This window comes from Bos indicus x Bos taurus, chromosome 8, assembly GCF_003369695.1.
Source record: "Bos indicus x Bos taurus breed Angus x Brahman F1 hybrid chromosome 8, Bos_hybrid_MaternalHap_v2.0, whole genome shotgun sequence".
NCBI lineage: Eukaryota > Metazoa > Chordata > Mammalia > Artiodactyla > Bovidae > Bos > Bos indicus x Bos taurus.
The window spans coordinates 61,581,102-61,609,030 of NC_040083.1; the positions used below are offsets into that span (position 1 = coordinate 61,581,102).

The 27,929-nt window shown below is 43.5% G+C and overlaps 3 protein-coding genes across 6 annotated transcripts in view; 2 read left to right on the forward strand and 1 right to left on the reverse strand.

The window, feature by feature from the left end:
• Positions 1-4,908, forward strand: part of FRMPD1 (FERM and PDZ domain containing 1) — a 108,943-nt gene extending 104,035 nt beyond the window's left edge. For both annotated transcript variants that reach the window (XM_027549688.1, XM_027549686.1), the window contains one exon: positions 2,369-4,908. In XM_027549688.1, the coding sequence (XP_027405489.1) occupies positions 2,369-4,776 (2,408 nt within the window). In that variant the 3' untranslated portion in view covers positions 4,777-4,908. The remainder of the gene's footprint in view (positions 1-2,368) is intronic.
• Positions 4,909-8,740: 3,832 nt separating this feature from the next.
• TRMT10B (tRNA methyltransferase 10B) lies at positions 8,741-23,549 on the forward strand. Of its 3 annotated transcripts, none has more exons than XM_027549689.1 (9): positions 8,741-8,825; positions 10,889-11,091; positions 11,549-11,657; positions 12,283-12,407; positions 14,747-14,899; positions 16,048-16,126; positions 16,750-16,817; positions 20,465-20,588; positions 21,192-23,549. In XM_027549689.1, exons 2-9 carry the CDS (start codon positions 10,906-10,908, stop codon positions 21,296-21,298), a joined length of 951 nt encoding a protein of 316 aa, XP_027405490.1. In that variant the 5' UTR covers positions 8,741-8,825; positions 10,889-10,905; the 3' UTR covers positions 21,299-23,549. The 3 variants fall into 3 exon arrangements, with proteins under 3 accessions (XP_027405490.1, XP_027405492.1, XP_027405491.1); XM_027549691.1 differs by having other exon boundaries at positions 8,773-8,825; positions 10,894-11,091; positions 21,192-22,750; XM_027549690.1 differs by having other exon boundaries at positions 8,792-8,825; positions 10,838-11,091; positions 21,192-22,750.
• EXOSC3 (exosome component 3) lies at positions 23,214-27,909 on the reverse strand. Its single transcript, XM_027549692.1, has 4 exons — positions 27,554-27,909; positions 26,679-26,828; positions 24,761-24,912; positions 23,214-23,668 (listed from the first exon to the last, which is right to left on the reverse strand). The coding sequence occupies exons 1-4, from the start codon at positions 27,875-27,877 to the stop codon at positions 23,467-23,469; spliced, it is 828 nt and encodes a 275-aa protein (XP_027405493.1). The 5' UTR covers positions 27,878-27,909; the 3' UTR covers positions 23,214-23,466.
• Positions 27,910-27,929: the final 20 nt, after the last annotated feature.

Sequence of the window (27,929 nt, forward strand, 5' to 3'; positions counted from 1 at the left end):
AGAGGGAAGCAGCTGTGCTATTGTTGACCTGGAAGCTTTAAATGAGGCCTTAAAACAAAAAGAACCTAACTGGCAGGCCACTGGTGGTCCTTAAGGGACTCAGACATAGGTGGGAAGATCAGATTCCTCATTCTTTCCTCCACAAAGAGTGTGGGGTGTCTTTACTCATAGAATGACTTCCTAAGCTGACCTGAGGTCCTTGCAGAACATTTACATACACACACACACACTCACACTCACACTCAAACATACACTCTCTCTCCCTCTCTCTCACTGCACTCTGAAGGAAAAAAAAAAATTGGAAAATGACACCCAGACATTAAGAGTGACCTACTAAGAGCGGGGGAAGCTGTGAGCCCTCTTCTGTGTCCCAGCCCTTTCCTGTTGCTCCCTGTCCTCCAGTGGGTTCCCATTGCTTGTGGGAGAAAGGCCAACTCCTTAGCAGCCCTGTGAGGTTTCTCGAGGCCCTCTGTGACATGGCCTCGGTGTGTCTCTCTCCTTCCCCCTGAGCCCTCTTTCTGCATTCCTGCCACACAGACCTCCTTGGCATTTCTAAAAGTGCCCGGTTCTTTCCTGCCTCCAGCCTTTGCACATGCCGCTCCGTCTACCTGAAACACTCCTTACCCTCACCTTTGGCTGCTGCTGCCCTTCTATCTCTCAGGCCCCACCTGGACATTCGCTTCCTCTGGGAATATTAACCAGACTGCCAGGACGAGGTCTCCCCACCCCCATCACACACCTTGGGTGCTTCCTGCCTGTAGCTGCATATTTATTTGTGTGATTTTTTGTATGGATATTTCTCTCCTTCACTAAAGCAAAAGCTTCTGTGATGTGGGAACGGTGCATTTGACACTCACCTCTGTGTCCTGCCACAGAATTCCTGGCAGTTGCTGCTAGATGGATGAATGAATGCCCTTTCCACCACATACCCTGATTTCATGAACTGATTAGTAGAAACCCATGGCCGGGTTGCACACTGCTCCCCAGAGAACACAGTCAGCTGCCATCCATGCCTCCAGTCTTGTCCCACTGGGCCAGCCATTGTGCTGGAGACATGATGGAGGTGAAACAGACCATCACTCAAGGCCTTCCTTTGTGGGAGTCCAGTCAGGGAGATAAGGTCCACATTGGACACTTCCTCTTTCATGGAGAGCCAGTGAGGTGCTGGGGAGGCAGCCGAGACCTGGGACTCAGGGGCCCAGGGTCTGCTTGGGCCGCTGACTCACTGTGAGAGCCTCTCCCGTTTTTAAGCTTCAGAAACACCCTTGGCCAGTGGCTGAAGGGGCCTAGAGCAGAGCAGCAACTTCAAAAGGTGTCTGGGCATCAAAATCACCCAAGGGGCCTGAGTCAAATACTATAAATTCCTAGACCCAGACTCAAAGATTCTGCTTTAGGAGGTGTGAGGAGCAGCATAGGATTTGATGAGGCTTTTAATAAGGTTCAGCCAGGTTGGAAAAAAAACGGTCCGAGTATAAGAGCCCTCTGATTCTCAGGCATTAGCCTGTGATCCTAATTCCTTCTGGCTGATTCCCAGGACTTCTTCATAGAAGTGTTTCTCCTTTCAGAATGATCCTTCTCGGTATGCACAAGATCCCTCCTGCCCGAGACTGACAGTTGTAGTCACTTTTTGTCAAAAGAAAGCTCCTTCAGAACGCTCACCCTGTGGTGATGATTGTAACAGTAATGGCACAGGCTTCCTTTAGTGACCACCCACTAGGCATAGGCTTGTGCTAGGAGCCTGATATGTACTAAGTCATCTATCCAGCATGGCAGTGTACTGGTACTGCCTGACTTGGGTTAATGAGAGAAAGTGAAATAGTGTTGGAAGGATGTCAGATAGCTTAGAGAATTGCCAGCAGAGGTGAAGCCCTGATTCTGACATAGGCAGAGATACCAGACCAGGAGGCTAGGCAGCAGGATTCCTCATTGTACTGTTAGGATTCCGTGGCTGCAAAGAATGGGTTGTACTGGTTTTTTTTTTCTATCAATGTGTTTGAGTTTGAAATTTTAGGAAATTTTGTGACTGACTTTCTAGCTCATACCTCTGACCACTTGGCTGATATGGATAGGGCTCTTTCATTAATAGTTTCAGCAGCCTATAATTGTTGGAGAGATGTCATCTCCCGAAAGGAAGTTGACCAAAAGACAAGGCAATGGATGTTGGGCAACCCGGAATCAAAACACATCTACCACAGTGCCCATCCCCGTCTTTCAGAAGAGGAAACTGAGGAGCTCAAGGTTTAACATGCCCCAGGTTACACGGCCCAGGCAGGATTCAAACCCAGGCCATCCTGCATCCTGAGCCCAAGATCTACACGTCTCTTTGTTATTCTGCTTTTCATCTTCTTTTTACTTTCTTGTTTCTCAGGGCTCAGAGCTGCTTCTGCTGTAGAAACCAGTGCCATGGGATCACAGAATGAGGCCAGCCCCTGCAGCCCTGAGGTCAGCCTGAATCCTGGGCCAGATGGAAGAGAGCCAAACAGAAGGGGAGGGGTGAAGAAGTATGCCAAGACCCTGAGGAAAAGAAGGTCTTTCCTGCAGACCGACCACACCTGTCAGGTCTCCTTCCCCCTGGTGGCATCAGCTTCCCTGGAGAGTGTGGACGACGTGTGCTACTACAACCGGGAGCCCTACCTGGCCCTCGGTGCGCCCTCCCCAACCGTGTCCTCGCTGCAAGACGTGCAGGGTGAGCCTGGCGTCCTGGAGACCAAGGCCCTGGGGCTGCTGACTCCCTTGAGGGAGACCAAGAGCAAAAACCCAGCCTCCCGGGCCATGGAGATGGAGCCAGAGACCATGGAAACCAAATCTGTCATCGACTCTCGAGTGTCATCTATTTCTGCCATTCGCCTCCGGATTGACCCTAACCATAAAGAGAATTCTGGGATTGCCCCTCTGACCTCCAGTGTTGCCAGTTCCCCAGCAAACACCCCTCACGGTCTCAACCCAGGCTCATCTGGCCCAGATACTGCTCAGGCAGGGCCTCCCCAGACCTTATCTCCATTTCAAGACTTGAATGGCAGTGCCCCCCAAGAACTCACCATGGAGCTTGGGAACAGCACCTTGTCCCTCTCCAGTGCTGATGTGAACCCAGACAGAGTCTGCCTGACCGTCAGCCCAGGGCCACATACTATTGCTCAAGGAGACACACTGGAGCTGGGAGGAGTTCAGTTGGAAACAGGATTGGGATCTCTGTTTATAAATCCTATGCCAGAAACTGCCCCCCAGGACACAGAGCCTTTGTTGTCTTCTCAAGACAGACCTAAAAGTGATGACTGTGGAATAAATTCGGAAGAGACGATGGCTTCTTTCCCTGCAAAGGAGGAGCAACAAGGACAACTATCTCTGGAACATAGAGAAGAACATAGAGAGAACATTTGTAGAGAAGTTACAAACAAAAATGACACCAGCTTATTTCATGATGAGTCTGGGAAGGATCCAGGTGACCCCAAAGTTGATGGGTTGGATGTTCTTCCACAGACTACTGGTGTCAGTGCTCCAGCTGGTGGCATGGTAGCCTCCCTCTTCTTGGAGACTCCTGTTACAGGGACTGAGCAGACCCCACCAAGTTCCCCTACAGAACCCCAAGGACAAAGCAGAGAAATCCCAGGTCAAGCCTGCCAGGCCCAAGAACAAAAACTATCGGCAGATTTGGATTTTAATTTAGATTTCTTGCTTAGGGACCAGACCATTTCATCAGCCTTCTCTCTAGAGGAGGTCAAGGCAGAGCCATCTAATCATGTGACAGGGGAAGACACCACCCCTAGGGACATTCCCCAGCACGTCTCTTTGAATCCAGGGCCTGCTCTGCCGGAGCCACTACCGTGTCCCCAAGAGGAGCCCCACTTAGAAGGTTCAAACCATTTTCCGGTGCCAGAAAGTGAAGGCAAAAGGCCTAGCATCTGCCTTCCTGCTGAGAAGTCTCTTCTGTGCTTTGCCCCAGAGAGCTATCCTAAAGGTTCTGACAGTCTCAGGACAGCCCCATCTTTGGGGTTTGCAGGTGTGAATGAGACCGTGGCCCCCAGGATGGGCATGGAGCAGTGCAGCTGCCAGTTCTCCTATGCCACGTGCTTCCCTGGCCTGCAGCCAGAGACAGAGGAGGAAGACAGAGACTTGGAAGCATGTCCTACAGCCCCCCTCACCTCACCGCCCTCTTCAGGAAGTCGGCTGGCTCTGCCCTGGAGGCCTGCCCGGGCCCACAGCTGCAGTGCTGAGCTCCCATCGAGGAACAGCCACATCTGGCCGGAGTACTGCTCCAGGGCTCTAAGACAGCTGAAAGCTGCCCCTGCCAGCATCCCTGAGGGCTTCATCCAACTCATAGAGAGCTTGCTGGAATTACAGGACATTTTAGAAGCTTCCTGGGGGAATGGGAATAAACACCCCCCCGAGAAGTGCACCTGGCACTTTTCTGAAAGCCGGAGCCGCCTCTGCATGGGCTCCCAAAAGCTCCTGTCGAGCTGTCAGCACGTGATCAGAATGGACCAGACCCCGGAGGAGATGCAGAGTGCTGTGCGGGACACCTTCCAGCACCTGGTCCAGCTGGCCGGCCTGTGCTTCCAGTTCACAGACTGCAGCCGCTGCTCCACCCGCCACAGGGAGGCAGCGGGGAACCTGAGGGATGTGGTGTACACCTACCATCAGTTTGTGGAGGCTGCTAAGCTGACCTGTGAGAGAGGCTACCATGACCTGAGCGTGAAACTCTTGGCCCGTCAGTGCACGGCCCTCACGGCCTCCGTGTTCTGTTTGACCCAGAAGTTCCGGGCCTCCACTGCCCTGTGAGCAGGCCAGTCGCCCCGGCCCCCTGCTCTGCCCTGACTTCCCCGAGTGGTGTCTACCATTCTTCTACCCACCCCTCTCAAATGTTTACTATTTAAAGTATTCAAATAAACTACTGCTTAATCTTTGCCTGAATTCTACAAAGTGATGACAAGTTTGGGTCAAAAGCATTCACTCTTATTCATTCAACAAACATTCACTGGATACCTCCTCTAGTCAGGGCATGTACTAGGATCTTATTCATAAAGATGAGTAAGACAAGTCCCTGCCCCTGGCCAGGATGCTCACAGCCCCTCTGGGTGGGTACAGAGAAGCAGATTGCCATCAGTAATGTGTGTACCCTAGGAGGAGCATACTCTGTGAGTGTGGAAGCAAGAAGTCACATTCTGTCCCAAGAAGGCAGGGATAGGGGAGGAAGGTGGAGTCGCTGAAAAATCATTTTAACCTCTCCCAGCACACTTATTTGGCAGTAACCTCTGCAAATAGGAGTGAATACCTGTGATATCTGATAGATTCTACCTTCACAAGTTAGGGTTGGCAGCACCTCTTCCTGGAGGCCGGTATTCTTGGTGGCCTCACTGCAATGAGCATAGGTTGCCACTAGGTGGCAGTAAGCACCTTGGTTACATGGCCCCCACAGCCAGGAGTGCTCTGTGCTTGACCTGAAATTGACTGTACCCTCTATCCGATTTAGGGCTTCCCGGATAGCTCAGTTGGTAAAGAATCAGCCTGCAATGCCTGGATCAGGAAGATCTGCTGGAAAAGGGACAGGCTACCCACTCCAGTATTCTTGGGTTTCCCTTGTGGCGCAGCTGGTAAAGAATCTGCCTGCAATGCAGGAGACCTGGATTTGATCCCTGGGTTGGGAAGATCCCCTGGAGAAGGAAAAGGCTGTCTACTCCATTATGGCCTGGAGAATTCCATAGACTGTATGGTCCATAGGGTTGCAAAGAGTCAGACACGACTGAGCGACTTTCACTTCACTTAGGTCACTTCTATTCATTTTAAATAGCTAAAAAGGCAAATATTAAAATCCTGAATCTAGATTTGCCTTTTAAAGACTAATATTACAGCAAAAGAAATATATCCCGTACCTTTCTCACTAATTCCAGTTGAGCCAGTTAATCCCTGTTAATCTTGGTGGGACCTTGATTCGACATGGCTACCTAACTTATCAGTGCTTTGGTTTTCTATTCTGAATATCGGAGATATTAATAGTGCCTACTTTGCGTGGTAAAAACTAGTAAATGGTCAATAAAAGTTAGTAATCATCCCCAAAGTTTATGGATGCTTCTCCCCATCTGAAATCCTTTCCTGCATTTTGTTTCCAGGAAAACTGATTTCTAGATACCCTTTGGATGCCTTTCCCCTCGACTTCTCTGTCCAGGCCAAAGATAATTTAGACACTGACTTTGGGCTATCAGAGTTTATTCAAACCCCTGTGGGGCTCCTGATTAGTTTTGAGCTCAGTGTGCCCTCTCCTCTGAGGCTTCCTAATTCCTCTCCTTCACCCAGCAAAAGCAGAGCAAAGGTGGGGGTGTTAAGTGACATATCCAAGCTCTTGCCAATCAGAAGGAAAGCAGTATTGGGGGAGAAGGGAGGAGAATCTTCCCATCACCTGTTATCAGTTACTTGTTAACTAGTAACCAGTTAATCAGTACTTGTGCCAGGACAAGATTTATTTTCTTAGAGGCCTGTTTCTTTTCACAGAATACTTTGAACAAAATTTAAATAAGGCTCTTGAGAACAGATTTGAAGTGGTTTCATGACCATGAAAGGGAGGAACAACAGGACATCGAAATAATAAAAATTGTTATGATGTTAAACAGGACTTGAATACTTTCACAAGCAGACATCTATGAAGAGCTACATGACCAATTTATGTGAACACAATCCATGTATTCACAAGCTTAGGGAAGGAGCTCAGGACTTCAATGCAATCAGGTCTTGAATCCTGGTGATCAGGGAACGCTTCCTGTAGGCGGCAGCATTAATTATAGAACCAGTATGTCAAGAAGTATTTGTTGAGCAGCTACTCTGTGTCAGGTCCTGGGTTTAGTAGATAGGAAGGTAAGTTATTCTCAGGAAAGGTGAAAAATCACTCATTTGTTTATCCTGTTGACGAATATTCACTGTGCAGTGCCACTGGGAATATAATCATTTACATGATAGATGTATTATCAGGGAAGACAGAAAAAAGATATATGATAGGTGAAGGTGAAATAAACAAAATGAAGAGTGTCAAGATGCGGCTGGGATGAGCCTATCTTCCCTAGCAGGGATCAGTAAAGGTCTCTCTGAGGAGGGAAGGTTTAAGCTGAAACCGAAAGGGTAAGAAGGAGCCAGGCATTTAAAAAGTGAGAGAAAAGGGAACAGTACTTGCAAAGTACTGTTTAAATCATTGAAACATTTTGTGTGTTTTAATCATTTCAAGATGGATGTGACTGGAACACAGCAGGCTGGAAGAAGAGTGAAAGATAAAGTTGGAGGGGCATCCAGGAACCAGACTGTGCAAGGTCTTAGGAAGATTCAATTTTACCTTCAAGTACAAAGGGAAACCACTGAGAGGGAGTACGGGACACACATAGTCATCTGGTAAATGGATGGGGGCGGAGCAGGGTGGGCAATTACACCAGCCAGGTGCTCTTTTCTGTGGGGAAGTGGCCATGAGCTCACAGGAAAGGTGTTCAGTACAGCTGAGTGCAAGGTGCATGGATTGGTAGGTGTGGGAGCCACTGAAGACCATTTTAGCCAATTTTCAAGTCCTGCTGAGTACAAAGCCAAGGCCAACTTCTGAGCAAAGAAGAGACTTTAGAGCTGGGTTTCAGAAAAAAGCCTTCTGAGGGAGGAAATCATGTTTGGTTTCAGTATTTTACAAGTTGTTCCACTGGCAGATAAAGGATGGATTAAGGCTTGGACTGGGAGTGGGAGGTGCTGGAGAAGTTGTGGAAAGAAAAGAGGAAAACTGTGGGGCCAAGGACAGATCCAACAAGGCTGTGGTTTCTTGGACAGTAGATATTTCAGGCTCATTCAGGGTAGGGTCTCTCAAAAGGATGAGACATCTAAGACTGCAAAAATAAAGAGTGGCTGATAGTTTTTATCAGGCCAAGGCTTGGACAAGACACTTTAGGTTTCCGAGAGTCAGTTTCCCTGTGGATTTGTGAGATGAGATGAAGGAGGGAGAGTGGCCAGAGGCTAGATTCATTTGTGATCTGCCCAAGCTAGGATATCTGTTATCCTGGATGACCAGATTGTGGTGAGGGGAACTGTGTCATCCCAAGGGCTCTGCTGGTTATGGGGAAGGCAAGGCCCCAGGATGCCAGATGAGGGGTGGTTCACGTCTGGTTTCAGTCCGGTTTCGCTGTGTTCAGACCTTCAGTTCAGTTCAGTCGCTCAGTCGTGTCCGACTCTTTGCGACCCCATGAATTGCAGCACGCCAGGCCTCCCTGTCCATCACCAACTCCGAGTTCACTCAGACTCACGTCCATCGAGTCGGTGATGCCATCCAGCCATCTCATCCTCTGTCGTCCCCTTCTCCTCCTGCCCCCAATCCCTCCCAGCATCAGAGTCTTTTCCAATGAGTCAACTCTTCACATGAGGTGGCCAAAGTACTGGAGTTTCAGCTTTAGCATCATTCCTTCCAAAGAACACTCAGGACCGATCTCCTTTAGAATGCACTGGTTGGATCTCCTTGCAATCCAAGGGACTCTCAAGAGTCTTCTCCAACACCACAGTTCAGACCCTAACAGCCATCAAAGCGCCTGGTCATCTGCAGCAGCGCTGTGCGGTCGGCAAGCGGCTGGGATTGTATCCCCAGCGAACAGGCAAGGAAATCGAGGCCCAGCGAGGCGCAGGAACCTTGTAGCGGGACGCAGCTCCTTAGTGCCACCATGCGCTTGGCATCCTAAGCCCGAGCCTTCGCCGCACACCGACCAGCCAGGCTGAAAACGACAACTCCCAGAATGCTAGTCGGCGTGGGGCCGGAACCGGAAGTGGAGTCGGAGGCGGGACTTGGTGAGTGCCGCTTCCGCCGCGGGAGGAGACTGGTTCAGGTACGTAGGGCATTTGTTTGTGGGAGGAATCGGGCATGAGGGTCGGGCCTCTGATAGCCGCCTCCTTTGACCGTGTGGCAGAAGCCTGGGAAGCAGGCGCTCGCCCTGCAGTTGTGTGGCGCCAAACTCTTGATGATGGCCCTTTCTGCTTCCCGTCGCTTTCGCAGCCTGTGGGCCATACGGGGCCTACGTCGGGGTACTCTTCGAGCTTGGGGTCAGGGTGTTCTAGTGCTGAAGGTGCCAGAGGAGGAGAGCCGACTTTGGTAGCTAAAACCTAGAATGAAAAACTAAGAGAAGAGTTCAGAGGCTGGTCCATCACTTAGCGCCCAGGGATATATTCATCAGGTGCAACATGGGTTAGAAAAGTTCTGAGGCCTCCGTCAACTCAGATGGGGGTGGAGTGGAGGATTTATTAATTCAGCAAGTCTTTACTGAGCGTCTGTTATGTACGAAGCCTGTTTCCAGGCATAGAGGATATAGTGAACAATACAAACATAACACTTATAGGAGTGGGGACGTTCAGACCAAAAAATAAGTAAGATGTGTGCCATGTTGGAAAGGGAAAATTGGAATGTAGTGAGAAAGGTAGTAGTCATATAATTATCCAGGGGAAGAGGATTGAGGTAGAAAAAACAGCAAGTGCAAAGACCCTAAGGTGCTATATCCTTAGTATATTTAAGAAACATAAATATAGCAAGTATTGGTCAACAGCAAGTAGACCAGATAGTTCAGACAACAATAGATGATCAATAACAATCAGTGTAGGCCATTGTAAGTGTTCAGGAAAATAATCAATAAGCAATCTATAATAGGAATAGAAGAGAGTTTTATTCTAGCCAAATTGAGGAGTGTAGCATGGGAGACATAAAATCAGGAAGCACCTGAAGTGTGTTCCACCAGACAACAAAATGGGAGAACCTTATAAAGGTAAAAACTGCAAGGTTACAGTTAGTTACATGAGTTACTTGTCATGAATTATAATTGGAGCTGGCAAGAAATAAGGGTGCTTATTAGTAAGGATTGGTTAAGGTCTGAAATGGTTGCATAGTTATGAAAGGAGATCTTGAGACTGTAGGGTTGCAGCTGGCTGGTGTTATTCTGAATATGACTGATAGTGTCTTTGGGGGTCTGGTACAGTTCAAAGAAAGTTCAAGTTCTCAGTGGTGCAGAGACTTGTCTGAGACCAGATCTTCAGTGGCCACCCAATTCCATTTTTGTCTGCCTGAACTCTTACTCCATTTTAATTTCAATGGATCATTACAGAGATTTACTTTTTCAAAGATACACGTTTCCTATTATGTTGGTAGCACACTGGACTCAGAGGAGTAGCCATGAGCAATGGTTATAGCATTCTTAATCTGCCACTTGCCTCTAGACTAGAGCACTTCTTTTACATATCTTCCTCAGGGATTTTGAACACCACTTTGAAATTATTACACTAGTTAAGTGTGCTGTAACAATAATTCTTCGTATTTTTCTACCTCAGCTCTTCTGATGGATATTACCCATTTCCTCTATGACTATGGCTTTCTGCTGCAGTAATATGTAAGTCAGAGGAGGGAATATGTAGATTTGAAAAGTGAATTCTGATACATCACCAGCACCTTAGAATCCTTGGTGGGATTTGGGCTGCTCTTTACCATAATTTTTGGCCAGCTCTAAACCTTCCAGGGTGTTTCTAGTATAGGACTTTGCATAGCATAGGTGCTTAGTAAATATTTGCTAAAAGAATGGTTTTTAAAAATGGAAACGTAATGGGATAGGTAGGTTTTACCATCTCTGTCTCACCCTCAACTCATACACGCATTCCAAAGAAAATGAACTGATGTCACTGCAGCAGTGAATAATTATTGCTTGGAGGTGTCAGGGGTCATGCCTGTCTTCTAAAGAGGAAATTTGGCTTCCTTACTACTGAAAGGTTTCTGCGCTTACATATTTCTCTAGAAGACACACATGCTTTTCTCTGTGTTAGTATTTTACACACTTTAACACTATTTGTCACTTGGATATAGGGAAATACTTCTGCAAGTATAATAGTTCCTTTTTCTAATCTGGGTGACAAGGACAGAGGACTAAACGCATGGACTGGAAATTGGAAGGGAGTGCTCAGAAAACAGAGTCACGGGTGCTGCAGGAGCACGAAATCACCCTAGACGACCCAGGTGATGATGGTGTCTCTGAGAGCTTCCAGCTTCTACAGATTGATGTGGGATGTGAGCATTGGGAGCAAGAGACCCTGCCCACAGGCAGTGCAGCGTGGTGCTCGGTGAGTGGAACGAGTTGCCAGGTCACAGGCTTTGAGATGATGGAATGTCCCAGAGGCCATATTTCAAGGATAGATCCTGGTAACGAGAAGATTGGGAATGAGTTAGGTGTATTCCAAGGGATGAGTTTCATGTTACCTGGTTTAAGGTTTAATTTCATTTGGATCATAGAAAAAGTAAATTAAGTTCAAGAGGAATCTTTGTATACCTCAGAAAGGTCAGGAAATCTCAACCCTGTTCCTAACAAATTTACTGTGACCTTGGGCATGCCACTTCTCTTTTCTGGGGTTCTGCTTTCTCTAAACACAATCTAGGCCATTTTTGTTTTTAAGACTAACACCGCTTTTCTCTCCTAATCCTATATCTAAATTTGAAAAATAAGTAACTATTTCTAATATTCATTTTCCTTTTTGGTGCTTATGAAGTTCTCAAACAATTTTGTTTTCTGGATAACATAAGAAAAATGTCCAAAGAAAGCAGAGGCACTGGGAAAAGATAGTTGCGGCAAAGAAGAGTAAAAGAAAACAAGAAAAAGAAAGACGAAAAGCCAACCGTGTAGAAAATTCAGGTAACGGTAAATTAGATTGTTCGTGTAATTATTAGTATATTTATTTGTTAGCAAACTGGTATCTGCTTGTTCCTGGAAGAGTGGGGATATTGTTTTTAAGTAAAAACATCTGGGAGATATGACCTATTGTTCTATTTTGTCGGGAATCAGAGTATCAAAGAAAGCAAAATTTAAGACTGCCTTTCACATATAGGCAGTCTAGTGCATATATGTGTTTATAAGCTCAGAAGTAGAAGGAATGATACTAACAACAGCTAATGTTTATTCAGGACTATGTACTAGGTTCATTGCTAAGAATTTTACCTGGTTTACCATAAGGGGACTTTTATTATCCTCATTTTCTCAGCAAAGAGATTGAGGCTCAAAGCAGTTAAATAACATGCCCAAGATCATATAGGTAATAAATGAACAAACTGAACTCTGCCTTAGATCCAGCAGTGTGTTCAGAGCACTGACTTCACTGTTCTGCAATATCTACACTGCCTAATGAATGAATACCTTGTATGAGCTTCCAGTTTCTCTTCTTATGCAAAAAGTACTCACCTGGCTGAGGAGATTTAGTTCTTACTGAATAATATTTTTCTGCTTTTCCACTTTTATTCCTTTCTGGTATTTCTTACCCTAGGCATCTACCCGCAGCACAGCAAACGTTTTCTGAGATCCCAAATCAAGGAAAGACTTTTGGAAGCCAAGCACTCAGGCCCAAGACTCTGTATCGATTTGAGTATGACTAACCACATGTCTAAGAAGGTAAAGCATCCACTGAACTCTGAATGGCTGCTCACACGAGAGAGGTTCAGGTGGGAGCAGCTTTTACAAAGAACATGACCAGCTCCAGTCTCTAGGATTCTCTAGAAATCCAGGAAATGTGCTTAGTTTTCTACACATGGCTACTCAGTTCCAAGAGGGCTATTGTAAATAGGAAGAGAATAGACATCCTTTGGTTTAGTTGAAGATTTTTTGCCTTATATTCTGTTTTAAACCCAACGCATTTGCCACTGTGTTCATGGTGTCCCAAATCTAGAAGGAGCCTCTCAGGTGTAATTGTCCAGGGAAATCTTTGGCTTTCTGCTAGGGAGAGGAATGTTTGCCTGGTTGCATGTTGTGGGGAGATTACCTGGTGGGAGGTCTTGCTACACTGTAGGTGTTTTGTAAAGCCCTGTTGGTGAAGGATGGCTTTTCACCCTAGGATTCTGCGGGTGGCTGAACACACAACACTCCACACCAGACAGATAAGATTGATAACAGTCACATGTACTCATCCGGAAAGGAGCATGATACTGCGCAACATTTGGGCCACATGGGATTGCATTCGGGAACAGAATAAATAGCCAGGGGTCATACTTTATAGGTTTCTGCAGGAAGATTGATTGATTTGTTGGAATAATGCTGTGGGTTGGCAGGAGCATTGAAACCCATTAAGATGCCCTGGAGGAGGGCATGGCAACATACTCCAGTATTCTTGCCTGGAGAATCCCATGGACAGTGGAGCCTGCGACACAGTCCATGGGGTCGCAGCTAGTCAGACATGACAGAAGGGACTTAGCACACATGCACGCATTCAGGGATAAACAGGAACCCTTTATCAGAGGAATCTCTTTGATAAAAAAGAATTGTTTAGCTTGTGCACCTTATCAGTGGCAGCAGAATTTGGAGAGGAACTTGCAGCTCAGCCCTTCACAGCCCTCTCATTTTCACCAGATAACAAAGTGGCACACAGTATTGGACCTTGCTTTTGGGCCTTATACCTTAAAACGCATCTTTGTTTCCCATCGTCCCTGTTGTACGTGCTAGTGTCTCCATGTTTTTCAGATAAATTAGTATCTGAGATTCTTCCAGGAAACCTCTAACTATAGCCCACTGAAAAAGTCAACCAAGAATTTTCTACTGTTTGTATTCATTGAGATATCAGATTAAATCAAAGCCTAAGGTTTCTTGTGTGTGTTTTTATTTTTTCCTGTACTGAACCAAGTCAGGCCAGATTGTGAAATAACCTTTCTATAAGGGTTATGTCTCTGAATCAGGATGGAAAGTTAAAAATTCCAAACCTATGACATTTCCTGGAGTTAGGGAGAATGTGCCAAGTTTACCTGAGGGAGTATAAAAATGCCTATACAGTAATCTAACCTCTTTTTAATAAATAGTAAATATCACATGGTAAGCTTTTTGATAAAAGCTAAAAGAGAAATAGAGTTACAAATATAGAAAACAAACTTACAGTTACCATGGGGTAAAGGGAGGGGCAAGGATAAATTGGGAGTTTGGGATTGACATATACACACTACTATGTATAAAATAGATAACTAATAAGGACCTACTGTCAGAGAAGGCAATGGCACCCCACTCCAGTACTCTTGCCTGGAAAATCCCATGGATGGAGGAGCCTGGTAGGCTACAGTCCATGGGGTTGCTAAGAATCAGACATGACTGAGTGACTTCACTTTCACTTTTCACTTTCATGAGTTGGAGAAGGAAATGGCAACCCACTCCAGTGTTCTTGCCTGGAGAATCCCAGGGACGGGGGAGCCTGCTGGGCTGCCGTCTATGGGGTCGCACAGAGTTGGACACTACTGAAGCGACTTAGCAGCAGTAGCATCAGCAAGGACCTACTGTATAGCATAGGGAACTCTACTCAATATCTTGTAATGGCCTATATGGGAAAAGAGTCTAGAAAAGAGTGGGTTTAGGTTTAAATGATTCACTTTGCTGTACACCTGAAACTTAATACAATATTGGACGTCAGCTATACTTCAATAGAAGTTTTTTAAAAAGCTAAAATAAATATATATACACATGTATATATATGTATGTATTAGCCAGTCTAGAAGGAGGGAGAGGTCTTAGTTTTTTCATTAACTGACTATTTCTGGGCTGGTATCATTACCTTGACTTTCATCTGTAAGGTATGATGCCATGGGATGTAACACAAGTGCATACATACGTGTACGCACTTGTGGAGTAAAAGGGGCCATTGTATTTCATGAGCTTTCCCAGAGTCGTATTCAGTGAACTTACTCAGTAACCATTTGTTGATAATGAATTTAGAAAGAGTGGGCATGTTACTACCCTAAGTTATCCTTACTTTGAAGGAATTAAGTAGACTGGCTGGACAGATCCGAAGGTTGTATGGTTCCAATAAGAAAGCTGACAGGCCATTTTGGATCTACCTCACTGGGTTCACCACAGACAGCCCCCTGTATGAAGAGTGTTTGAGGATGAATGATGGATTTTCCAGTTATCTGGTAAGCCTTATTTTGCATATTATTTGAATTGTCATTTGAAAAGTAGGTTGGAGGAGATAATAGTAAGTTTTTTAACTTTTTCATATTTTGATGTAAAAAAATTTTATATAATTTATATATTTTCACTATTACAGTCTTAAAAAATTTAGAACCTCTCATCGGTTCTTATATTTAAAAATTTTCATCCTTCCCACTGCATTGGAAAACTAGTATTACCAGTATCTAGGGCTGTATTTTGTATCTGGTGTATTTTATACTAGACTGCATTCCAGGAATGTTTTAGGGAAATGCCATGACTCCTTGTTCTTAAAGTGCATAATTTGGAAACATGAGTTTTGAGGGGAAGAGAGAATCCTTATGGAAGTAATATGGATTTAAGATGAGTTTTAGGGAGTATTAAGTTATTTTCAGTACTTTCCTTAGGATCTCTTAAATGTAGACATTGGTATACAGGTAGGAATCTAGATCAGTGCCTAAGAAGTGACTCTAAAAGTGCCCTTGTGTGTTTGCATCGTGTAGCTGAGACTGAGTAGTGTGACCTTTCCCAGGGAGGTCCTCGGAGGCCCCAGGTGTGAAAAGTGCCGTTTGCATTGCTGCCCAATTAGTCATGGTGCTGTTACCTTCATATCCCTCCTGTAACGCGCCATTCCCAGCTTTATTTCTCTGTACATGTTTTGTGATTCCTGCATATGAGCCAAACAGATCCACTCTAAGGCCCGTGTAGTTCAGCCCTCTTGCTTTCCTGTCTTCGTGCTTTTCTTAGATGATTCTCTCCAGTTTGAATACCTTTTCCTTTTGTCTGTGTCAGTCTCACCTCTTTTCAGAAACCCAGTTCCAGCATTCCCTTCACTACAAGGTCGTTGCTGGTGCTGTCATTCTCTCTCTGTAGTCCCAGGGCGTGCTCCCTGTGTGTCAGGGCCTCATTACCACTTTCTGTCTCATTTTGTAAGGTTGAATGTCTGTGCCTTTCTACTTCTGCTCCCCAACTGAGCCCTTTCTGAGAACAGGTTGTCAGACATGTATCCCCTTGGTGCACCTGGAGCCAGGCCTGATAGAAACCACTGCGTGCTCTGTAAGTGACTGGGTGCTGCAGTGTGGGCTGTGTCTTAATCTAGTTAACACTACATTGGATTGTTTACATTTTTCAGCTAGACAGAACAGAAGAAGACTGCTTTAGTTTATTTCCTCTGGAAACCCTTGTGTACCTGACTCCAGACTCAGACCATGGTATGTTCTTTATGCATTCATTGCTTCTTAGCCCTTTATTTCATTATTCCTGGTGTCAGAATTTGTTAAAGCCACCCATGGTGTATCCAAGGTAAAAAAGGAATGAACGTTAATTGCACACCTCTTATGGATAGAGACCTCACTGGATACATTGTATTTGTCCTGCCATGTGTACAAAGCTGCACAGATTTAGGGTCTCCATCCTCAGTTGGACCTTGTGAGCTACTTGGTAATCCTCCTGAGTTTTCCTGGTCACCTCCTTGCATTGACTCTTTTTGGATCAATGTCAGATAAATTTTTTTTTCCCTGAAAATTATCTATTTCACATAATTTTCACTTTTATTAAGTTGATCTCAGTAGTTGTCTAATTATTTTATATTTCTCTGAAATTTTACCTCCTTTCTGAATCCTGATGGTGATCTGAGTCTGCCTATCTGATTAGATATGCCAGTGGTTTATCTATTTAATTGAACTTTCCAGGGGATTAGCAAATCTACTCTCTTTTCATTTCCTATTTCATTGAATTTCTACTTTTTATCATTAATAAATTCTTTCCTTTTACAATCTTTGGATTTAGAAATTATAAAACAGATTAATCTTAATGGCCTTTATTTTTTCATTAGCTCTTGAAAATGTTGATCTAAACAAAGTTTACATCCTTGGTGGACTTGTGGATGAAAGCATTCAGAAGGTAAGTGTACATTTTAGGCCTGACAACTGCATTTTGAAAAATGAAGCTTTCTTTTAGAGGCACCTGCCCTGTCGTAATCTCACCCAAAAGACGTGAGAATCCAGAAGGAGTAGGAATAAAGAGCCTACTCTATCTAGGTTGACCCTCCTACTTGCCAAGTTCCCTCTCTTCTTATCACCAATGTTAACAATCCTGATACCTGACAGAATCCAGTCAGGGACTAGAGTGGGGAGTATTTGGTAATTACATAAATAGCCATTATTGAATTCCTTTCTTATTTTCTTGTCTTCAGTTCTGTAGGGATTACTCTGATCTTGACCAAGGAATTTGTTTAAAAAAAAAAAAAATGGTTGGCTGTACCAGATCTTAATTGTGGCACATGACATCTTTAGTTGTGGCACGTGAGATCTAGTGCCCTGACCAGGGCTCACACCCAGGCCCCCTGCATTGGGAGCCAGGAGGCTTAACCACTGGACTGCCAGGGAAGTTCCTACCAGGGAAGCTTTCAACATTCTTACCAATTATTTGTTCTTTGTTGAAAGAGTAGTTTGTTCCTTCTTGGATCATCTTCCCTGTTGACAGACGTCTTACCCATAATCTCAACCGCAGTAGAATTGTCCAGGTTTCTTTTGTTGAATTTGAATTTTATGAGAATAATTGGAGTTTTGAAACACACTTCTATTATACAAATATTTGTTGAGATAATTTTTTATGCTTAATAATTAGGATATTCTGTAGATGTAAATAATGATATAATGGTTAAAATGTATAAAAAGGAGCACAGCGAAAAATAAGTCTTATCTCTCATCTTTGTCGCCCAGCGTCTGCAGTGTGAGGCAGCCATGGTTTTCTTGTGTATCTCTTGATATATTCTGTGACCACACAAGTATGTATTTATGGGTTTATGGGCATGTTAAATTAATATATTTTTTCATGTATAAGAGTGTATTTTTTCATATGTATGTGAGATACATACACATGTTTAACACAAATGATATTTAACTGTACTGCATTTATTCTAAAAAAAGTCAGTGTTCCATGACTCCATAATGATAGTCTTAAAATATGGACAGGAGGTAGGGGTAGGGGAGCGCTGTAAAGAATGTCAGCTAATAAATGAGAAACGAATAATAGAATTGAAAAGTCGCCATTTTGTCACTCCCAGTGTAGTCATTGATTCAGGGAACTGACTGAAAGAAAGGTTGTGAGGGAACTAACTATTCATGTGGTCTCAAAGTAGCAGCCCACGGATTAGAAAGGCAAAAGTGTACCCTTAAAATGGAGTGATCTGGAGTTCACCATCTTAACACATGATCAAGCAGAATCCCCAGTGGTGGCAAGTACCTCCTTATGATGGAATCTCACCTGTGATGTATTCTTACTAGAAAATGTTTAAACTGAATTTAATCATCAACAGACCTAGGATGTGAGACATTCTATAAGACAACTGGACCAGACTTTCAAAGAAGTCAGTGTAATGAAACCTGATATGGCTATGGGGGCTATTTTAGGTTAAAAAGATTAAAAAGACAGAACAGCAAAGTGCATCTCCTGCAGCAGAGTGACAGCCCCTTTTTTGAAGCATACAGTTCTAGAGGGCCAGTGAGCAGTGTGTAATATATAGATGCACAAATGTAACACACTGTCCTCTTTATTTTCCACCAACATTTAAACTGAAAAATAACTGGTACGAAGATTTGTCAAAGGTATAGAACTTTCTGGTTGCTACTTAAGAGTTTGGCTCCTTCACTGCTGCTGCTGCTAAGTTGCTTCAGTTGTGTCTGACTCTGTGTGACGCCATAGATGGCAGCCCACCAGGCTCCTCTGTCCCTTGGATTCTCCAGGCAAGAACACTGGAGTGGGTTGCCATTACTTTTCCAATGCATGCATGCATGCTAAGTCGCTTCAGTCGTGTCCGACTCTGCAACCCTATGGACAGCGCCCACCAGGCTCCTCCGTCCATAGGATTCTTTATGCAAGAATACTGGGGTGGGTTGCCATTTCCTCCATCACAGAAATATACTAAGAACAGCATTTATTCAAGGGGAATCATTTTATCTTTAAGTGTTCAGAGAACAGAAACTAGACTGTAAACTCCTTCAGGGCAGCATCCAAGTCTCCTCCTGTGTACTCTAGTTCAAAGTAATTATAAAATAATGGAGTAGACTTTAATAATCACAGCTCATATATGCAAGAGGTTGTTAACTTTCAAAGAAGTCCTTTGAGTAGCTGTACCTTTATTTCATCCAAATTGCATCACTTAAAACATTTTTGGAAGGTCTTTCTTGGAACCGTGTTTCATGTGAATCTGAGAGGCTAGTAGTCCAGTGTCAGAAGAAGGAAGGTGCTAGGCCTGCTCTATGCTGTTCCAGTTCTTTAGACCACACCCACAGTGGTCAGTCAATATGGGATGATAAATGAAAAGACATTGACAAGCTAGAACAAGTTCAGAAGAGGTTGACCTGAATAATGAAGGGACTCAAAACTAAATCATGGTCAAGGAAAAGTTGACAGAACTGAGACTGTCAGCCTGGAGATGAGAGGATTCATAGGGCACGATCCCTGCCTTTGAGTATCTGAATGGCTGTCCTGTGGAAGGGCCATTTGACTTGCCTGGTATGGCTCTGGAGGAAAAGAACTAGAACAAATGACCAGAAGTCTCAGAGGAAATAGAAAATGTGCCTCAATACCAAGATTTCCTATTAACTGCTACTATCAGAATTGGAATGGGTTACCCCAGGACGCATGAACTCCCTGTCACAAGAGTTGTCCATTTAAAGCCAGAGGCCACCTGGGAACGAGGTCATAGAGAATAGACAAACATTGAATGGGTGGTTGAAGTGGAATAGTTGACTATCAAGGTCCCTTTCAAACCTGAGTATGCTAATTTTCTCAGTAATCTAAAACTTTAATCCTGAGATTCCAAATATGTAGATGACTTTCCTGGATCTTCTTAAAAGGTAGTGAGTATAATTTAAACTCAGTCCATGACTCAGGGACATCTTTAAGGGACATTAATAACTGTACTGTAATGCTTAATGGCCTCAGTACTCTGAAGCTAAATGACCTCGGATTGTTGGATTTTTTTGAGTTCTGTCTCCTTTTTGTAGTTTTCAGAACCTTGCCTTTTCATTGGGCTGTATCGGGCTGTATGTTCTTATACCTTAATGCTGTCTTGTTGCTAGTGGTGTAATTAACTTGAATCCCGTCTCCTCATTTCTAATTTGCTGCTACCAGTTGGCGGTGGCTGACAACTCCAGATATCCAGAATTGGATCTTACTGAATTCGGGCCAGTAATGTTCTCTGGTTGATTAGACTGCTTGGATTTTTGGATGCAGATTGTGACTGCAGATATGCCTCTTTTTACTTCCTTCCTTCTTGGTTGTATTGATAAGTAGCCGCAAGTAGAAGCTAGCAGATAAATGGCTTCCAAATAAGTGGGTTATTGCTGCATAAGCCATTTCTTACTTGCCAGAAATACTCATTATCTGCAGTTTCTTCCTTTCTATTTTTTTAATACACATCATTTAATTATGATTACAGATGTAAATGGTAAATGAGAATTCTCACAATTTGCTCTGCTGCATATTACATTGAGAATAACTTCATGTATTATTTTTATAAGAAAAATGTTTGTGATTTACAGAAGGTGACATTTCAGAAGGCCCAAGAACACTCTGTTAAGACTGCCCGCTTACCAATCCAGGAATATATGGTCAAATGCCAGAATGGGAAGAACTATCATTCAGAGATACTGACCATCAATCAAGGTACTGCTCACATGGCCCATGCTTAATATATGTTAGTTATGCTACTGCTTCTTTACATTGTATTTAAGTATAAATGGTCCTTGAAGCAGCCTCCCATGTGACTAATGTGCTTGGACTTTATTGTATGCACTTTGTGACAGGTATCCTGGCCTCTCAGAGGCATTTTGCATTTTCTTCCTATTCCCAACTGTGTTACAGATGGTTGAAATTGTTTCTTTGTCCTAGTATGCCATGCCTTCAGCCTGTCACCGAACAGTGAATTCCTGTTTGTCCTTCATGATTCCATTCACAGGCATCTTGGCTGCTCCCTTCCCCTTCAGGCCATGTCAGGCCCCTCTGTTGTGTTCCCATTGTACTGTGTCCCTCTCTGCTGCAGCATTGTCCATTCACAGGCCTGTATCTCTCAATGTAGGTTGAGATCCTTGTAGGTAAGCAGGGCCTTTGTCTTTGCCTGTCTCCCCAGGAGACATAGGTGGTACCATATGTGGTGGAGTAGATCTGTTGATTGAAATATTCCAGAACACTTTTTTCCTTGTTAGTCATATACTAATTCTCTTTTTTCCTCTGTGTGGTCCCTTTGTTTTCTGTTTACCCTTCTAACAGTGTTTGATATCCTGTCTACTTACTTTGAGACTCAAAACTGGCCTGAAGCATTGAAGAAAGGAGTTTCTTCCAGAAAAGGCTATGTTCTTCGGAACTCAGTGGAATGATAGAGAGCCTAAGGAGGCAGCTGCAGGAGGTGAAGTTGCTGGAGTTGTCTTGACCAAAGAGCAGAGCAGAAGATGGTGGTAGTACTCATTGGCCTTTACTTGACATCTTGGCTGTTCACTGGGATGAAGAGGGACCACATTTTATGCTCTTTTGTATCTCCCATAGTGCCTGTCTCACAGGAAGTGCCCAGATACATGTTGACTAACTAGAAAGTTTACATAACAATGAATTAGCCCTAAGACTACATGGCTTTGGATGTGTTAATTCATCTTCTGTACATCTATTTGTGAAATAGCTACTCCTAAGAGTAGCTTAAATAATCAAGTAAGAATTATTCTATCACGAGTTGAATTTTCATTGCACAGGCATCATAAAGTTGCATGACTTTGTCCAGCCATCTCAAACATGCTGATTTTCCCCAGCTCAGTAATATGCTATACAGACTTTGCAGGGTCAGCCTGTCCTAACAGCCCTGCTTTAAGCCCCCATAGCATTTTGTTCCATCTGTGTGGCTCCTACTTTGTCTCCCCTATTCTGAGGATGGGCAGTGAGTGTTTCTTTCTTCCTAATAGTAGCCTTGTAACAATTTGTGGCAGTATCTTTGTATCCTTATGAGCTTTGTACCAACTAGATTCTTCATATATACTTGTGATTAACAGGTCAAATTGAAAAGCACACAGTATTGTAAGTCTAACTTGAAGAGACAGAAAATACATTGCATCTGTCACAAGTATGTTAGGTAACCTAAATCTCAGTGATCCCTTTTTTTCATGTCCTAGTCAGGTAGAGTTGCTTCAGTTACTCTAGCCAGTTTGGGTTAGTAAACTTGTTAATTTAGCTGCTAGCAAGTTCAGAAAATGTATTCTATATCTTAGAAGAATCAAAAGGTTACTTTTCTGCTCTGTCCTCTCTCCTTCACAATTTAAGTTCCTCAAGAGCTGTGATCACTTGATATATTTTATCAGTGTCTTTTTACTACTTACAAATGGCCCAGTCTTCAGGAAACATGTTTAGGAATACATAATGCTCCTTGGTCTTTATCAGCTTACTGAATGTGTTCTATAATCCTTGGTCTTTATCAGCTTACTGAATGTGTTCTATAATCCTTGGTCTTTATCAACTTACTGAATGTGTTCTATAATCTGTCATCGGAAAGAACCTATGGATAGGCTTCAGGGGTCTGTAACTAGGTCTCTTAACAGAACCACTGACCTGGATCATCTGTCAGGCTTCATTTTCACCTTTAAAGGCTTTGCTTAAAATGCAAATTTCCTCTCTGACTCCCTCACAAACCTCGTTTTTTTTTCAAAACCCACAAGTAGTTTTTTGTTTGGCTTCCCAGAAATGATTTTAACAAAGTAAGATCTGGCTAGACTTGGAATCAGAGACCTTCATTATAGTGTTATCTATAGAACAATAAAAAACTACACATATCTAAAATATCCTATAACATGAAAATGAAATATTATACAACTATTGAATTTTTAATAGCAGTCACAAAATATATTACATGTTGTTTAATGTGGACAAAGTATACAATGGAGTGGTATATAGAGTATAATCCTGTAGTTCCAATTTGAAAACCATACATTCACATACAGTAGTTGAGAATGTAGGCCAAGTTAATCCATGCCTCAGTTTCTTCAACTAGAAAGTTAAATGTCTTTGCAGTTACTAAGTGAATTAATCCATGCAAAATACTTGGAACCAATAATTGTTAGCTGCTACATACTCACCCACTAAATAGTGGGATTACAGGTGGTTTTTGTTTGCTTTATATTTTTTTATGTATTCTGCATTTTCTTTGGTGAACATATTTTACTATCAGAAAATAGTTTTATCTTAATGCTCACTTCCACTTACAGAAGCTACACTCTAGCAAAGTAATAGTTAACATCAAATAAACTGTAACAGTAACTGTTAGTAAACTTTATTGTAAAAAAACAAAAAACTACATCATGGCTTCATGATTTTTCTCACCCATAAGAATCTGGGTGGCAACCAGTAACTTTTTTATAAAAATATTTTATTTAGCACTATAATAGACAATATGTACATTCACATCTTGTCTCCTGAAGATTTAATGTGGAATTCACCTGAGAAACCTTTTCCCCAGGAAACCCAGTCTCTTGGTTCAGCTGACCCATAAAAAAGCCCACATAGGTCTTCAGCTCTCTGCCAATCTGGAGAAGATTTGTTTTCTTTGATCTGCTGTCATGTGTTCACAAGCTTCTAAAATGTTTGCCAAAATCAGAGTCTGCTGAATGGTTTTTGCCTTAACCCATATTCTTCCATTCATTCCAAATACTATCTCCAGGGGGTAGAGTTTTCCCACTTCTTGTAGGATTTCGCAGTCTGGAGCTAACAGCCTGGTGAGGAAGGGAAAGAAAACAAAACTTTATTAAGTGACAGGGTGTGCCTTGACTTTACTTCAGGGGACTCCTTTTCTGGGCAGTTCTCCCCAGTCACTCAGAGCTCCACCAACATCATTGCAAAACAACAAGGCACATGAAAACATCTACTCCCCTTTTTCTTCCAAGAAGCTTTATAACTTACAGGTATACCAGAGGTCACAATGGTGGGCTATCCTCTAAAGAAACCAATCTCCCTATGCCACCAACTTCACAAAAAAACATATAAAGTTCTTCCTTCACATTGTCAGAGCACCTTAATTCTAGACTTAAGAACTGTAGCTTTTTTATTGTCTCTGGTGCTAAAAGAACACTTTAACCTTATTTTCCTGACCATGTAAATTATTCTTAGGTATTAAATTCAATACTTGGAGGAGAGTGTTGACTCTTTCAAACCACAAAATGTTGCTTGGTTAATAACATGCTTCTTTAAATGTCCTGAACTAATTCTGCAAATCTGCAAAATAAGTAGCAAAGAGAGATATGGAAGATAGCTGCGAACCTCAGCTTTAGGAGTAAAGCCCTTTAACAGGGCATAGCTTTGGGTAGGTGAAGATCTAAACCTAACAAAGAGAATCTGCCTCTGGGAACTATTAAAAGAACAGTAAAGCAGGAGCCTTTTGTAAATGTCTGCATAAGTCTGAGGGTCACATCACTCTAGCTTAATTTGGCTCCCATTATAAGAGAAATATGATTTTGTATTAATAAAATACAGATAATAAATTGCATCTGTATTCAAGTAACTTAGAAGGGGGAACGCCAGTTTTCACATTTGGTCTGAGTATATATAAGGAACAACTGGCCTACCAGCAGAGAAGTCCAGATTCCATATCAATACAGAAACTATAATGACAAATATGTCTGAATTTTATCTATTCACATTGAGAGGATGGGGCTAAATGCAAATGCAAGAGTTTACAACTGTGCTAAAATGGATACTGATTTTAACTTTGAAGAGATAACAGCCATTGTTATAGCCAAAGATTAGTCAGCTTTCTAAGAAGGTATAATATAAAAGACAACAGGCAAGCTGGAAAGCATCAGACTTACTTTCTAATTAAGCCCAAAGTGACTTTAAAAAGCAGACCATCCTGTCCAATCACACCCATTCCATTGGCTCGTCCACAGCTGTCAATACAGACCATCTCTGGTTCCATGTCTTTATTAGCAACCACAAATTGGCCATAGATGAGATCTCCGACCTACAATGATAATTAAAAAACATCATTTCTTCTCAGCAAACTATGCTACAGGTGCTGCTATTGGCTGTTTTCAATAGGCGTCAATGCCAGTCATCTGCAATTCTGTGGCTAAATAACAGACTACACTCCAGGATTCTCACAGTCCTGCTGGAGTTGTGTCCTAAAAGAAGGCAAATTAAAGCGTGTACCCTCACCCTTCCCTTCCCAGAAAATCCCCAGACTGGGAGCCTCAGCAAAGCCAGAGTGCCCACTGGGGTTACACTGTCAACTACAGTAGCCACTACTCACATGTAATTATTTAAACTTACATTTAATTAAAACGATGTACTTAAAATGCAGTTTTTCAGTTGCATTAGCCACATTTCAAATGCTCAATAGCCATGTGTGACTTAGTGGCTCCCATAATACTCAGTGCATATGTAAAACACTAGCATCACCACAGAGTTTTATTGCACAGCACTGCTTTAGGGAACTACACAAGCAACAACCCCTGGCATGCAAATTGTTCAAAGCAAACAGAACACTGGCAATTCATTGACTGTTCTCCATACAATAATTACTTTAAAAGCTTCAAGAGTTAAACTTCAAAATGACAAAAACTATGGAAATGAAGAAAAACTATGGTACTTGTTTCATTAAGTACCAACAACTGCTGGTTACTCAAGGAACTAGAGAGAACATGCTCTGCCTTTTAGAAGCATTTAGTTTCAGAGGGCAGTGGGGATATATATGTAAACAAACTTCATTCACAGCTGATAAGTAAGAAAAATGACTGAGAATTAGGGATGTTTTTACAGAGGGGTAGTGGTGCTCAGCCTGGGTCTTGAAAGACCAGAATGTGTTCCACAGGTTGAGAAGAGGATAAAGCAGTCCAGACAGAGGGAACAGCATTACAGGAGCAGGAGATTATGAATTGAGTGGTGCTCTTAAATAGTTCGGTGTAATTCAGGCAGGGCCACATGGAGATATAATTATGGATGAGGGAAGACCTCTGGAAAGAGTAATATGTAGGCTTTGAAGAACTTTTTCTTTTGCAGAAAGGGGTATGAGAGGCTGTCAGCTCTTAAAAGCCTGGATGAAGGGGCAGAAGTGTACAGGTAGGATGTTACTAAGGAGGTCACTGACTTAAGTCCAGTCAAGAGACAGCCAAGGCCTGAACTTGCAAAATGGACATAAAGGGGTGGACATGTGGCAAATCAGAGAGACTTGACACGAGGGATGAGTGAGAAAAGGCAAAGAAACCTCCACATTTCTGGCTTGGATGGAAAGGAAGAGTGTGGCCATGCTACCTGAAAAGCCCAAGTTGAAACTTGAAGTAGCAAGACTGCTTCTCTTGTCAGCTGCAAAATGGGATTGTTGGGAAACAGTGATGTAACTGAAACTGTGAGATACAAGTCCCAGGACCCACATCCAGGAAAGACGGATGAGTGATGTGGCAATTTCCACCACTGTTCCTTCCTTCCTCCCTAAGCCTCTGGCTTACTTCTTTGTCCAGTGTATATGGATATAACAAACAACAGATACAACCTTTCAATTCAGCAGAGATGAAAACATCCCCCAACATAGCAAATGTAAACTAAGTATGTGGCTTTGGTCCCAGAGGTGGAGCATCTGAAAGAATTCTTGAAGCCTGGAGTGATTACAAAGATGCTCTAAGATCATCCAATAGCACTAGGAAAATCAGACAGTTCCGGTAGCCTTCTGGATATATGACTGTTTAGGAAATGGATATTTGCTACTTTTGAAACCAAAGGTCCTGTTGTTACCTGCACATTAGGTCTGTTTCTTTTAGTTGCACCTTCAAATGCCAAGTAAGACAGGGAAGCTGGCTCACTCCCTCCAACATCAACTTTGAATATGTCTCCAGACTTAGCTGTCACTATGCCAATCACATGGTCTCCTTTCACCGGGACATACTACAAAAAAATGAGAGAACAACCATAAATGACAATCATTTTTAAGACATCTTCAACAAGTCCTCAGCGGTTATGTTTATCAGTTAAATATTTAGAAAATATTTTAAAACCCATGTTTACAAATCAATACAAACCTTACAACAAACCTAATCATGTCACTCTCCCTAAAAGAAAACCAATCACATGATAAAACTCTCAGATTTCCAGCTTCTAACAGTGTTCATTTAAGTCTGTATCATCTTATTTCTTCTGAATTCTTATCAGAAACTCCCTAGCTTTTGTTTGCGAGAGTCCAGTGATACAGGGGTCCTCAACCAAGCAAGGCCATTCTGTTGTTAGTTTCTTCCTATGTGAAATTTCTTACTTATTCTAAGAGAAACTGAACTCCCTGTGACATCCACTCATTGAACTTGATTCTTTGGAACCCCGAAAGGCAAGTCTGTTGCTCCCTGACCTATGGGGTTTTGAAGACAATGACCACGTCTCACAGTCTTTATCCCCTTATGCGCCCTTATATTCCCAGGCTCGTTTCTTTACTGGTCGCCCATCTAGGGCCACGTTCCAGCTGTTCACGGTCCCTCTAAAAGAATTGTAGAAGTAAGCACAAGACTCTAGTGGCTCTTGGCTAGCCTTACCAGAGGAAGGCTCCAGGGCCCCTTCCGTGCTTCCGAAGAGTATCCTCAGCCTTCTCCCGGCCGGACAACCCCTCCGGAGTCCCAGCTTACCCGTTTCTGCTGCGAGTCCACCCAGTAAACGCCACCGCCGCTGCCACTGCCGGGTTCCTTGTGACGGAGCCGGCCGCACTTGGTGACCAGCAGTCGGTCGCCGCAGCGCCGCAAGCCTGGGCCGCACACCACGCGTCCCCGGGAGCGCGCTGCGGCGTTTAGGCGCAGCGGTCGCTCCCCTGCACCTCCTGGGCCGTCTCCGTCCTCCTGATCTGGCAGTAGCAGCTCCTCGCCCGGCAGCACCACTTGATCTAGCACCGTCCGCGCTGCCCGCGCCCTGCAGCCAGCCAGGGACTCCGCTGGAACACCCGCTGCTTCGGCCATCACGGGCGTCACTATACAGTTTCCGGCTTCCGGCTCCGCGACCAATCGCCAG

Bases quoted from the DNA above. Each gene is read 5' to 3' on its own strand.
- TRMT10B (XM_027549689.1), top strand. From the start codon at position 10,906: ATGGACTGGAAATTGGAAGGGAGTGCTCAGAAAACAGAGTCACGGGTG. The intron at 12,408-14,746 runs GTAAAGCATCCA...CTTACTTTGAAG, and splicing joins CTAACCACATGTCTAAGAAG to GAATTAAGTAGACTGGCTGG. The intron at 16,818-20,464 runs GTAAGTGTACAT...TGTGATTTACAG, and splicing joins TGGATGAAAGCATTCAGAAG to AAGGTGACATTTCAGAAGGC.
- EXOSC3 (XM_027549692.1), bottom strand. From the start codon at position 27,877: ATGGCCGAAGCAGCGGGTGTTCCAGCGGAGTCCCTGGCTGGCTGCAGG. The intron at 26,829-27,553 runs GTAAGCTGGGAC...ATTTTTTTGTAG, and splicing joins TGGACTCGCAGCAGAAACGG to TATGTCCCGGTGAAAGGAGA. The intron at 24,913-26,678 runs GTAACAACAGGA...TTATCATTGTAG, and splicing joins GAAACAGACCTAATGTGCAG to GTCGGAGATCTCATCTATGG.